We start from the raw sequence: 12,387 nt of genomic DNA on the forward strand, positions 1-12,387 counted from the left end.
GGGCCAAATTCACCCAACTTATTGTGGAAGCTTGTGGAAGGCTACCCAAAACGTTTAACTCAAGTTAAACAATTTAAAGGCAATGCTACCAAATACTAATGAGTGTGTGTAAACTTCTGACCCACTGGGAATGTGATGAAGAAATAAAAGCTGAAATAAATAATTCTCTCTTACTATTATTCTGACATTTCACATTCTTAAAAAAAAGTGGTGATCCTAACTGACCTAAGACAGGGAATTTTTATTAGGATTAAATGTCAGATACTTTTATATAAAAAAGTGCGATGTTGTCCGGTCCGGATTGACCCTTCTCTGGGTCCGGACTCGGACCACCAGYTGAGTTTGGCTGGCCTACATTATGATCAAATAGCCACAGTAGCCTACATGGTCACTGTTAAAACTGTAACTTAAAGCAGGTACAGCCTGTGTTCACAGTAAACGCACACTARAAGTTGCACAGRAWTTTTACAACWTTCAGGTTTGCGCTCAGCAGACCTGAAATTTGTAGTGGCAAAAGAAATTAGAGGGAACGTTGGTTGAGTGCTATCGTTGATTTTGCCTTTAGAATGTGCTGGCAATACAGAATCCTTTTTAACTATTGTAACAAATTCAATGGCCRTGTTCGAGAGCATCAAAACCTTGATGGATCATGGGGAAATTGTGACTGCCTGATCTACAAATCACTACTCATTATTCACAATTTACCCATGATACATAAGAGTTTTGATCCTCTCGAACACGGTTAAAAACACTGAATGTAAAAAATGAATGAGTCACCAACAATAATATCTTTTGAGTCCTCTTTATTTCACCCTCAAAGCTTATTGTGCCATCTAGTGTCCATAAGATGTAATGGTCAAATCAGCAACATTTTCACAACTTTTATTTTTAACCCAAGAGTGTTTTCTAATGTGGGCAGGTATCCTAGCGGTTGGGCCATTAACCGAAAGGTCGCTGGTTCGAATATCCGAACTGACAAGGTGAAAAATCTGCCAATGTGCCCTTGAGCAAGGCACTTAAACCTAACTTGCTCCTGGGGTAACGTACTATGGCTGACCCTGTAAAACAACACATTTACCTGCACCTATCTGGTGTATGTGACAATAAAAAATCTAATGTGGGATGTTATAATACTGTGCGACGTAAAATACACAAGCTAGTAACCCCATCCCAAAACACCATTTAATTCTTAGACGAAAGCTGGATCAWAAACACATAGAGTACCAGTCAAAAATGTAAGTGGCTTTCATATGGGGGGAGCCGGCCCTTTAAAGTTAGCAATTAAGATAAATAATTAACCAGAAACATTGGAATACTTTTGTTAGTGTTGAAATTATTTACAGCCAAAATCAGTGGACCAAGCTATAGTTATTGGAATTMATCTTGGAACATCTTGCAAAAACAAAACAGTATTCATTCTAAAATAATAGTCCATATAAAAAAGCTTTTAAAATGACAATTTCAAAGCATTGTACTTCATATCAATATATTCTTAAAGCATTACAGACTGGTATGACAAATATCATGACACTTAAATACTAATAACAAACAATATCTGGATGTTATGAAGAAAAACAAATACAAATAATCCTGGTTAGCAGTAACCACTCATCTTTATAAAAAAAATAAAAAAAATGTCAACTGATGTGACCAAGATGCCAGAAGCAGGCTTAGGCACAACATCAGTAAAACCACACTCACTGTTAAATTTGTAAAAAAAACTAAAGCATCAGAGGCGATTGAGTATAGTTGAGTGAAATGACACTGGCTGGGTACTGTACAGTGCTTTAAGTGAAAGTGAGTTAGATATAATGAGCTTGGGGGTTTTCGCCAAAGCAGGGGACTCATGAGACATCAAAACCACAATTTCTATTTCAAGACATCACTGAGAAGCAGACGACAACAGGGCATCGTATGACAAAGCACCCCTCCAAAAAAGTGACCCTCTTGAGGCGGATGGAAATGCCCCGTTTGGTGCATTAATTGAGGAGAAGTGGGGGGAGCAGGCATAGGGTCATATAAAACATCAGGGTTCAGGGAATATGGGGATATAGTTCTGTAGCTCGTCCTCCATCTTTTCCATCTCGGTGTTCCACAGAAGCTGCGGAGGCTTAGGAGACAGAAGAGGGTAGTAGACCTGCTATTGGCCAACAGGGAGGCAAGGGTATCAGAATCCAGATGGTGTCAGGACGTTCATGTCCCGGGGTTTAAGTTTGTGTGGGCGGGTCTGGAGGGGTCTGTTGCCCTCGATGCTGCTGATCTCGATCTTGGGGGGGTTGAACTTGGCAGGGTCATCCACCATGAGGTTGACCTGGGTCTTGATTTCCTCCATGGTGGTAGACTTCTGCACGCCAAAGTATGACTTTAGTGTGAAGCCTGAGGAAGAGCAGAGGAGACAAGGATGTTAACGCACCTGACAAAAAGGTATAGCATCAGCCAAGCAAAAAAATTGCAACGTCCATTACATTTTAAGTTATTTTTTAGAATCCGAAATGCTGACTTGACCATGACTATAGAATACTATTATTAACACATTCTCTCTTGGGAACACAAAGTCTATTCTTAGACCCTTCTCACTTTTTTTTATTTTTTTTTTAACAAAGAAAGCTCGGCCAACAACTCCCGAGGGACTGATTTCTCACCTGTGTTGGTTTCTGAACCGGGGTCAGTAGTGGACTTCTGTACTACCGGGCGAGAAGTTCCAAATAAGCTCCACCTCTCCCCTCCCGCTCCACCTCCTCCCTCGTTGCCTCCCATTTCAGGGCTGAGGTTAGGACTACTGAGTTCTGTGGAAGCGAGAAATGGTGCAAGACTCTGGCTGTTGAACCAGTTCCTGCATGTCCACACACAACAAAGCCATTAGAGACATGGAACAATTGAACCTAATGTGCCATCTGAAAATATGACTCATATTTGAATCTAGTGCTCATTCAGAGGGGAGTGGACGTCTATTCAACTACAGGATCTATTCCAAAATAGCCAAAAATAGCCATTTGATGCATACCTGCGGTTGAGTATCGGTGAGGCGTGGGGACTGACGCTGGGGGTAACGGAGGGGGTCCCGGAAGGGGTGCCACAAGGTGTGGATTGAGCTGATGTCGAAAGCCTGTCCTCCTTGAAGTCCCCGCTTGGCATTCTCAGCTTCTGCAGAGACAAAGAGGTAGAAMGATGCAGCTTAGAAATGTGTTGTTCAGTAGCMCTCTTGTCTGCAGCCCATGAGGGAGCGAGAGGCATGCGTTTTGCATGGTAAATTTGGAAACTGTTGACCGCAGTCAGTGCGAGATGAGTGATTAACCTAAGGGGGCCACTGAACAGAAGATTATCTGGCRGCCCACCAGGCTACACAAAGTCCATTTGACTGGTGCCCAGACTAATGATCTTCTAAGACCCCTCTCTATGCAGGAATAACATTCTTGTCTGCAGTGGTAAAGAGTACTTAAGTTTAAAAAAAATACTTGAAAGTACTACTTACGTAGTTTTTTAGGGTGTCTGTACTTTACTATTTATATTGTTGACAACTTTTACTTTTATTTCACTATATTCCTAAAGAAAATAATGTACTTTATACATTTTCCCTGACACCCAAAAGTACTCGTGCCCTTTTGAATGCTTAGCAGGACAGGAAAATGGTCTAATTCACACACTTATCAAGAGTACATCCCTGGTCATCCCTCTGCCTCTGATCTGACGGACTCACTAAACACATGCTTTGTTTGTAAATGATGTCTGAGTGTTGGAGCATGCCCCTGGCTATTCGTAAAAATAAAATAAAAAACATGAGTTGCTTTATATAAGGAGTTTGAAATGATTTATACTTTTAGTATATTTTAGCAATTCCATTTACGTTTGATACTTAAGTATATTTAAACCCAAATACTTTTAGACTTACTCAAGTAGTATTTTACCGGGTGAGTTTTACTTTGACTAATTTTCTATTAAAGGTATCTTTACTTTAACTCAAGTATTACAATTCTGTAATTTTTCCACCACTGCTCGTCAGTCCAAAATTATATGATCACTGCATGCCACGTATTTTCATTATACATAAGCATATAACTCAGAGGCATCAAGCCAGGGAGTGTTTTCCCCAGGCCAAATAATAGACAGGCAGACCACAACTGTCCTGCACCCACCAACACAAAGTCAAGACCTGTCACCAAACAAWCCCTATTCCCTATATAATCCATAGCAGGGTACCCAGAGTCAAAKAAGGTTTACCAGCTAGGTATCAATATTCCCAGAAGACTCAGCCTAGTCTCCTATCTAGAGTTTCCCAGCTAATGAAATCCATAGAACCATGATAGGCTAGTGAAAATGCATGCTACCCAAGCTCCAATCKTACCTTTTTGAGTCTGTTGATTTTGGTTACTACTATCTCTGGAACGATATTCTCTATGTTCCATCATTCTACATTCCTTCTGGGAATGTTGAGATGAATATCCCATACTTCTGTGTGTACTATGCTCCTGCATTCTCGGTCTGTCCTCACTGTTGCAATCCTTTCAAGTTCTGATCACTGTAGTGCTCATCATTCGAATGCAGCGCATACACTATACCCTCTTAGACTGTTAGGAGCAGAGAAAACTATCTAGAGGTTTCTTCTAAGGTGTCAGCACCAGACCCAAACATCTTTGGAACCCTGCACTTTCAAAACCAAATCTGGTGTTCAGCACAGCACCAGCCGGTTGGGGACCACATTTTGATGTCATACAACCACTTAGCCCTTGAKCATGACTCTCAGTTCCATTAAATTACAGAAGAATCATGGTGAAGAAGACATCTTCTGTATGGGGGAGTTTCAGAGCCCAGGCACTCCGTCTGAACAGTAACACGTATTGCTTGCGGTACGGTTTTGGAAGCATAAAGGACCTTATCTTTCATATCAGTGAGAAACAATTTACAAATAAACAGAACGTTGAAATGACACACACCTTTATAGTAGGGATGCACGATAGAGTCGGTAAGCATATCGTAATCGGCCGATATTAGCAAAAAATGCTAACATCGGCATCGGCTCTATGTATAGTTTAACACCGATGTGCAAAACCGATGTCAAAGCTGACGTGCATACCTGTATAACATAGCTAGATGAGGTAATGACGCCACGAAAAATACAGCATTCCTAACCTAGCCCACAATGTCTGCTGTGTGGATCTATTTTGAAGTTTCAAAGGAAGATAACAAAAAGACCATATGCAACGTTTGTGCGGCTATTATTTCCCATGGACCGGAGAAAGTGAAATCTTTTAATACCACAAACCTAATTACTAATTTGAAAGTGCATCCCCCCAGACGTTCAGCGACTACTCAGAACAAAATCGGGGAAAAAAACTAAGCGCACACTTCCAACAACTAAACAAGTTCAAGTTGTGCAGTCATTTGAAAGAGTAAGAACATTTCAGCGAGACAACTCAAAGGCGAAATCCATTAACACCAAGATCATGGAATTCATTTCCCTTGACAATCAACCGTTCTGTCATGGATGATGTTGGCTTTTGCCGACTGGTCGAGCACCTCAAGCCCCGGTACACACTACCAAGTAGGCAATGTTTTTCAGATGTTTCCCTACCGGAGTTACAAAGTATTGTTGAAACGCACATCCATGAGCTACTTGCTATGGGCGTCACTGCTATTAGCTTCACAACTGACATTTGGACCAGCAATGTCAGYCCCATGAGCATGCKGAGTCKGACAGCACAGTGGKTMGACGAGGATTTCGTACTGAGGAARGCCRTATTGCATGCTCAAGAMTGTGCTGGTTCTCATACTGCTGCTGCCATTTCAATGGCATTTGAGAACATGTTTGAAACTTGGAAAATCCCCAAGAACAAAGTACATGCTGTGCTACGTGATAATGCACGTAACATGACAAAGACTTCGGAAGAATGCGGAGTCGCCAGTTTGCCATGCATGGCACACACGCTGCAACTGGCTGTGAACGAAGGTGTTTTGGCACAACACAGCATATCTGACAGTGGCAACAAGTAGGRAGATAGTGGGTCATTTTAAACACTCACAGCTAGCATACAGCCGCCTGCAAGCAATACAGGAGCAGCTTGGAGTGAAAACAAAAAGGCTTAAGCAAGACGTTTCCACCCGATGGAACAGTACTTTATACATGATGGAAGACCTGCTGGAACAAATACGAGTGCTTGGCGRGTACACAGCCGACTATGAGTTACCTGCAATAATCAGTACAAWCCAGTGGACTCATTGAAAACATGAACACACTCCTAGCTCCATTCGAACAACTGCGTCTGCAGCAGACGTGGTACCCTCTTATGGCATTGAAACGCCTGCTCAACAAAACTGCCGACACAGATTGCARAAGTACTCTACTAGAGGCTGTGAACAAGCGATTCGGTAGCATTCTCTCTGAGCCTCTTTACTGTGTCGCCACCATGCTCGATGCTAAGTACAAGGATAGCTACTTCGATGCAGACAAGAAACAGGGTTTACGTGAAATGTTAGACACAAATGGACAAGATGGAAACGAACAGTGCACACCGAGGAAGAGGACCCACGACAGAAGAGACAGGCAGAGTTGAAACTTCACTGCTTGACATGTATGATAAAATCCTGGTTGAGAATGAAATGACTGAACAAATGAACGAAACAGCACAGCAAGTAAGTGAAATAAATAGGTTTTGATTGTTTTACTGGTAATGGGGACATACAGTTGAAGTCGGAAGTTTACATACACTTAGGTTGGAGTCATTAAATCTTGTCTGTGGATGTATTTCAAGGCCTACCTTCAAACTCAGTCCCTCTTTGCTTGACATCATGGGAAAATCAAAAGAAATCAGCCAAGACCTCAGAAAAACAATTTCAGACCTCCACAAGTCTGGTTCATCATTGGGAGCAATTTCCAAACCACCGAAGGTACCAGTTCATCTGTACAACAATAGTAAGTAAGTATAAACACATGGGCCCACGTAGCCGTCATACCGCTCAGGAAGAAGAGCGTTCTGTCTCCTAGAGATGAACGTACTGTGGTGCGAAAAGTGCAAATCAATCCCAGAATAACAGCAAAGGACCTTGGTGAAATGCTGGAGAAACGGGTACAAAAATATCTATTATCCACAGTAAAACGAGTCCTATATCGACATAACCTGAAAGGCCGCTCAGCAAGGAAGAAGCCACTGCTCCAAAACCGGCCATAAAAAAAACCAGACTACGGTTGGCAACTGCAAATGGGGACAAAGATCGTACTTTTGGAGGAAATGTCCTCTGGTCTGATGAAACAAAAATAGAACTCTTTGGCCATAATGACCATCATTATGTTTGGAGGAAAAAAGAGGGACCCTTGCAAGAACCGAAGAACACCATCTCACCGTGAAGCACAGGGTTGCGCATCATGTTTGTGGGGTGTCGCCTTTGCTGGAGGGGGGACTGGTGCACTTCACAAAATAGATGACTTCATGAGGAGGACAATTATGTGGATATATTGAAGCAACATCTCAAGACATCAGTCAGGAAGTTAAAGCTTGGTCACAAAATTGGGTCATCCATATGGACATGTGACCCCAAGAATACTTTCAAAGTTGTGGCAAAATGGCTTAAGGACAACAAAGTCAAGGTATTGGAGTGGCCCTCACAAAGCCCTGACCTCAACCTATAGATAATTTTGGTAAGAACTGAAAAAGCTTGTATGAGCAAGGAGGCCCCAACAAAACCTGACTCAATTACACCAGGAAGATGGCCAGAATCCCCCAACTTATTGTGGGAAGCTTGTGGAAGCGTTTGACACAAGTTAAACAATTTAAAGCCAATGCTACCAAATACTAATTGAGTGTATGTAAACTTCTGACCCACTGGGAATGTGATGAAATAAATAATTCGCTATACTATTATTCTGACATTTCACCTTCTTAAAATAAAGTGGTGATCCTAACTGACCTAAGACAGGGAATTTTTACTAGGATTAAATATCAGGAATTGTGAAAAACTGAGTTTAAATGTATTTGACAAAGGTGTATGTAAACTTTGACTTCAATTGTATGTAAATGCCAACAAAACTTTTATGTCAGTGTGTGTGTGTGTGTGTGTCTCAGAGAGAGAGATACGCGTTGTATTTTCATTTTCTGTTACGACGTCGGCCAACATTTGCCAATGTAGACCTATGCCTAATAAAACTTTGGAATGCAAGAATAATGCAATATGTTGTGTTACACATACTAACCCCCCCTTTCCCGTTATTTTCAGATACTAGCATACCTGACACAACCTTCTATTCCCAGGAATGAAGATTCACTTGGATACTGGAGAAGTAACAAGTACCGTTTCCCCATCCTAGCTAAAGCTGTGCGCAAATATCTTGGTGCTCCCTGTACTAGTGTGGACAGTGAGCAGCTTTTCAGTGCAGCTTCACACATTGTGGACAAAAAAAGAAACAGACTCTCTGGTGACAAAGCCTAGCAGGTCCTCTTTGTGAAGAAACACCTCCCCCAAACGTTAAAATTGTAAATGGGCAGTCATATTGTAACCCAGCCATCTAGAGTCACTGGGGATAAAATGACTAAGCCCTATGGCTTTTCTGTTGTTTATTCATGGCTGGTATAGGTCAAGCTTTTAATTTAATTTAAAACAAAGCAGTTTTGTTCTTGTTTATTTTTTTTTACATTTCTAAATGAAAGATGAGCTGTGTTGTAAATTTGCTCGCATTTTACTAGTCAAGTCAGTTGCGCACATTTGAAAAGTTTAAGTTGTGCCATTTATAGCAGTTTGACAGCGTAGAGACAGTAATTTTTCAAGCAGTTGAAGCTAAAATGATTAACTGCATTTTAGTTTAAACCAATATTTCTTTCAAAGCATTTTTAAGTTCGCAGAGAAGCAGAGAAGCACGAGATTGAACTTTCACTCAACTTTCTAGAGTTATCCCCGTTAATTAAAACTCTCAACGTTTCCCTTCACTGCGGTAATTGTGATGCAATATTAGCCACTTTCAATGCAACATACCAAAACAAACTATGCAAGAGATTTTGTTGTGGGCAGAACGCATCAGAGTAGGATTCTATTGCATTGACAGACACCACTCAGACACCACTCAGGTCCGTACTCTGCACAGACCGGTGCGCCATAACAATCAGAGCTACAGTAGGCTGTGCCATTCACTTTGAACTGGACTTTATACAGCATGAGCGGTCATGCTTGTTTTGAGATCAAAGCGAAAGCTACACGTAGTAACGTGTGCACATTTGTACATATCCTTTGTTAGTGAGGTAATAGCCTAGTTATAAATAATTTGTAGTCAGCATTGGGGGAATGTTGCTTCCTACAAGAGCACAAAACATTGGCATTTCTAGACACTTTTGAAAAGCAAATCGGGTAAATAACCTTTTTTTGTCTTAATTAAAGTCCTTGTGTAATGTGGTATTGTACCCCCTAGCCCAAATGTCCTTTGTGTGTATATATACACACACACACAACTAAAAATACATATATATATTTCCTTCCTTTCCTTGTCCCGCAAGTGTATACTCGTCATCGTCAGAAGTGTCCACTTAATTTGAGGGCTGAGGGGATAGGATGTCTTTAAGTGTTTGGAAAGCAGCCAGGGTTTCCCAAACTCGGTCATGGAGGCCGCGTTTTGGTGTTTTCCCTACCACTACTACACAGCTGATTCAAATAATCAAAGCTTGATGAGTTGGCTATTTGAATCAGTTGTGTAGTGCTACGGCAAAAACCAAAACGTGCACCAAGGGCCGAGTTTGGGAAACCAGGTCTAAGAGGTGCGCCAATGGGCAATTGGTCATTTCCGAAACATAGCATAGGCTGGCTAGCTAACGTTACAGGCCAAGGGCTAATTATTTGTTAAGCTCGAAATGACAACTAACCATTTGGCTTGACAAATCTTTTTGAGTTGGCTAACTAAACAACACTTTAGCTAGCTAACCTGACACCAAGTCAACTCCCTAAAGTTACCCATGTAACGTTAGTGTAATGTTTCTTTGACGACAACCACAAAAACATAGCTGGTAGCTAACGCGTTAGCTAGCCCAGTGAAAACGCGGATATTGCATGGACCAAACTGGCTCTAGCCTGAGCAGCGGTGAACGTCGGCTAGCTTAAACTAAGGTTAACGATGTTAGCTTTATTTAACATACAATGATTACAAAAATAACTAACGTTACTTTGCTGTCCTGATACGATATCGGCAGAATAAACGTAAAGAGGTACACTTTGTGCTAGCTAAATTAACTACGTTGACGTTACGTAAAGGTCGGTTAACTAGCCAAGTGTTAGGCCTTGACAAATAGCAAGATATGGCTCTGATCAAATACCTTTTCATGGGAAGATTTMTTTGACTCTCCAGGCCAAGCCACTCTCTCATTTTATCCATTGTTCGTTGTTTTTCAAGTGTAATAAACAAACACAGCACGGAGGTACAATGCGTATTGCAGCTACGAACCTAAAAATGGCATCATTCTCCCTTTGTTGCAGGTGTTCTGATTGGTTGTTTTAGGAAAACGTGGGCTCGTCTCATTTAACTGTGTTGCCTGGCAACATGCACAGCACAAATARCACTCAAATGTAGAACAGACAGTTCTTTAATCCTGCTGTTGTTTTACTCAAAAACAAGTTGTATGAGCTCAGGTCAATGAGGCCTACAGGTCATAAATAGCAAATTGAAGTTCACAACTTGGAATGTTCACAAGAACTTAAGTTGATAAAAATATCTAACACAACATTAGGTGATAATATATGTATTATTATGTATTTAAAATCAGATCGAATGGGGCGGTCATTTTGGACCGGGAACACATAATTAATAACATGAAACAAACCCAACATGAGGGTTAAACCTCATTATGTATTTACACACATAGAACCCTGAAAATCGAATTGAGAACCTGGCAGTAAGTCAGATGATCTAAAAACAAATACACTGCTCAAAAAAATAAAGGGAACACTAAAATAACACATCCTAGATCTGAATGAATGAAATATTCTTATTAAATACTTTTTTCTTTACATWGTTGAATGTGCTGACAACAAAATCACACAAAAATTATCAATGGAAATCAAATKTATCAACCCATGGAGGTCTGGATTTGGAGTCACACTCAAAATTAAAGTGGAAAACAACACTACAGGCTGATCCAACTTTGATAAGGTGGAAATTATAGGCAATTAGCAAGACAACCCAATAAGGAGTGGTTCTGCAGGTGGTGACCACAGACCACTTCTCAGTTCCTATGCTTCTGGCTGTGTTTTGGTCATTTTTTATTTTATTTCACCTTTATTTAACCAGGTAGGCAAATTGAGAACACGTTCTCATTTACAATTGTGACCTGGCCAAGATAAAGCAAAGCAGTTCGACACATAAACAACACATAGTTACACATGGAGTAAAACAAACATACAGTCAATAATACAGTGAAAAATAAGTATATATACAATGTGAGCAAGTGAGGTGAGATAAGGGAGGTGAAGGCAAACAAAATATATATATCAATAAATAAAAATATAAAAAGGCCATGGTGGCGAAGTAAATACAATATAGCAAGTTAAAATATATATATATATATATTTTAAAAAAATAAACACTGGAATGGTTGGTTTGCAGTGGAAGAAAGTGTAAAGTAGAGATAGAAATAATGGGTGCAAAGGAGCAAAATAAATAAATAAATACAGTAGGTAAAGAGGTAGTTGTTTGGGCTAAATTATAGATGGGCTATGTACAGGTGCAGTAATCTATGAGCTGCTCTGACAGCTGGTGCTTAAAGCTAGTGAGGGAGATAAGTGTTTCCAGTTTCAGAGATTTTTGTAGTTCGTTCCAGTCATTGGCAGCAAAGAACTGGAAGGAAGAGCGCGAAAGGAAGAATTGGTTTTGGGGGTACAGAGAGAATCCTGCTGGAGCGCGTGCTACAGGTAGGTGCCTCTATGGTAACAGTGGGGGGACTTTACTAAGTTGTGACTTACCAGTGTTGGAGTTACGGAAACAGGTGGCGACGAGTACGCGAGTAGACGGTGTACAGTAGGTGGCTTGTAAGTGATCACTGGTGATTAGACTGATCATAAAGAGTTGAGGCATTGTAATATCAATTGATATTGGTTTGTAATGAATACCGGTCAAGGATTGGTAGGATGTTCAGTTTTACAAGGGTATGTTTGGCAGCATGAGTGAAGGATGCTTTGTTGCGGAATAGGAGCCAATTCTAGATTTAACTTTGGATTGGAGATGTTTGATGTGAGTCTGGAAGGAGAGTTTACAGTCTACCAGACACCTAGGTATTTGTAGTTGTCCACATATTCTAAGTCAGAGCCGTCCAAGTAGTGATGTTGGACAGGGGGCAGGTGCAGGCAGCGATCGGTTGAAGAGCATGCATTTAGTTTTACTGTATTAAGAGCAATTGGAGGCCACGGAAGGAGAGTTGTATGGCA

The 12,387-nt window shown here is 40.8% G+C and overlaps 1 protein-coding gene across 2 annotated transcripts; it reads right to left on the reverse strand.

Annotated features, from left to right (window-relative positions):
• Positions 1-786: 786 nt before the first annotated feature.
• Positions 787-10,490, reverse strand: LOC111965388 (putative monooxygenase p33MONOX). 2 transcript variants are annotated; one of them, XM_023989564.2, is made up of 4 exons: positions 10,412-10,490; positions 3,005-3,144; positions 2,643-2,833; positions 787-2,376 (listed from the first exon to the last, which is right to left on the reverse strand). In XM_023989564.2, exons 2-4 carry the CDS (start codon positions 3,133-3,135, stop codon positions 2,168-2,170), a joined length of 531 nt encoding a protein of 176 aa, XP_023845332.1. In that variant the 5' UTR covers positions 3,136-3,144; positions 10,412-10,490; the 3' UTR covers positions 787-2,167. The 2 variants fall into 2 exon arrangements, with proteins under 2 accessions (XP_023845332.1, XP_023845331.1); XM_023989563.2 differs by having other exon boundaries at positions 10,284-10,426.
• Between the last annotated feature and the right edge of the window lie 1,897 nt (positions 10,491-12,387).

This window comes from Salvelinus sp. IW2-2015, linkage group LG6.1 (assembly GCF_002910315.2).
Source record: "Salvelinus sp. IW2-2015 linkage group LG6.1, ASM291031v2, whole genome shotgun sequence".
NCBI lineage: Eukaryota > Metazoa > Chordata > Actinopteri > Salmoniformes > Salmonidae > Salvelinus > Salvelinus sp. IW2-2015.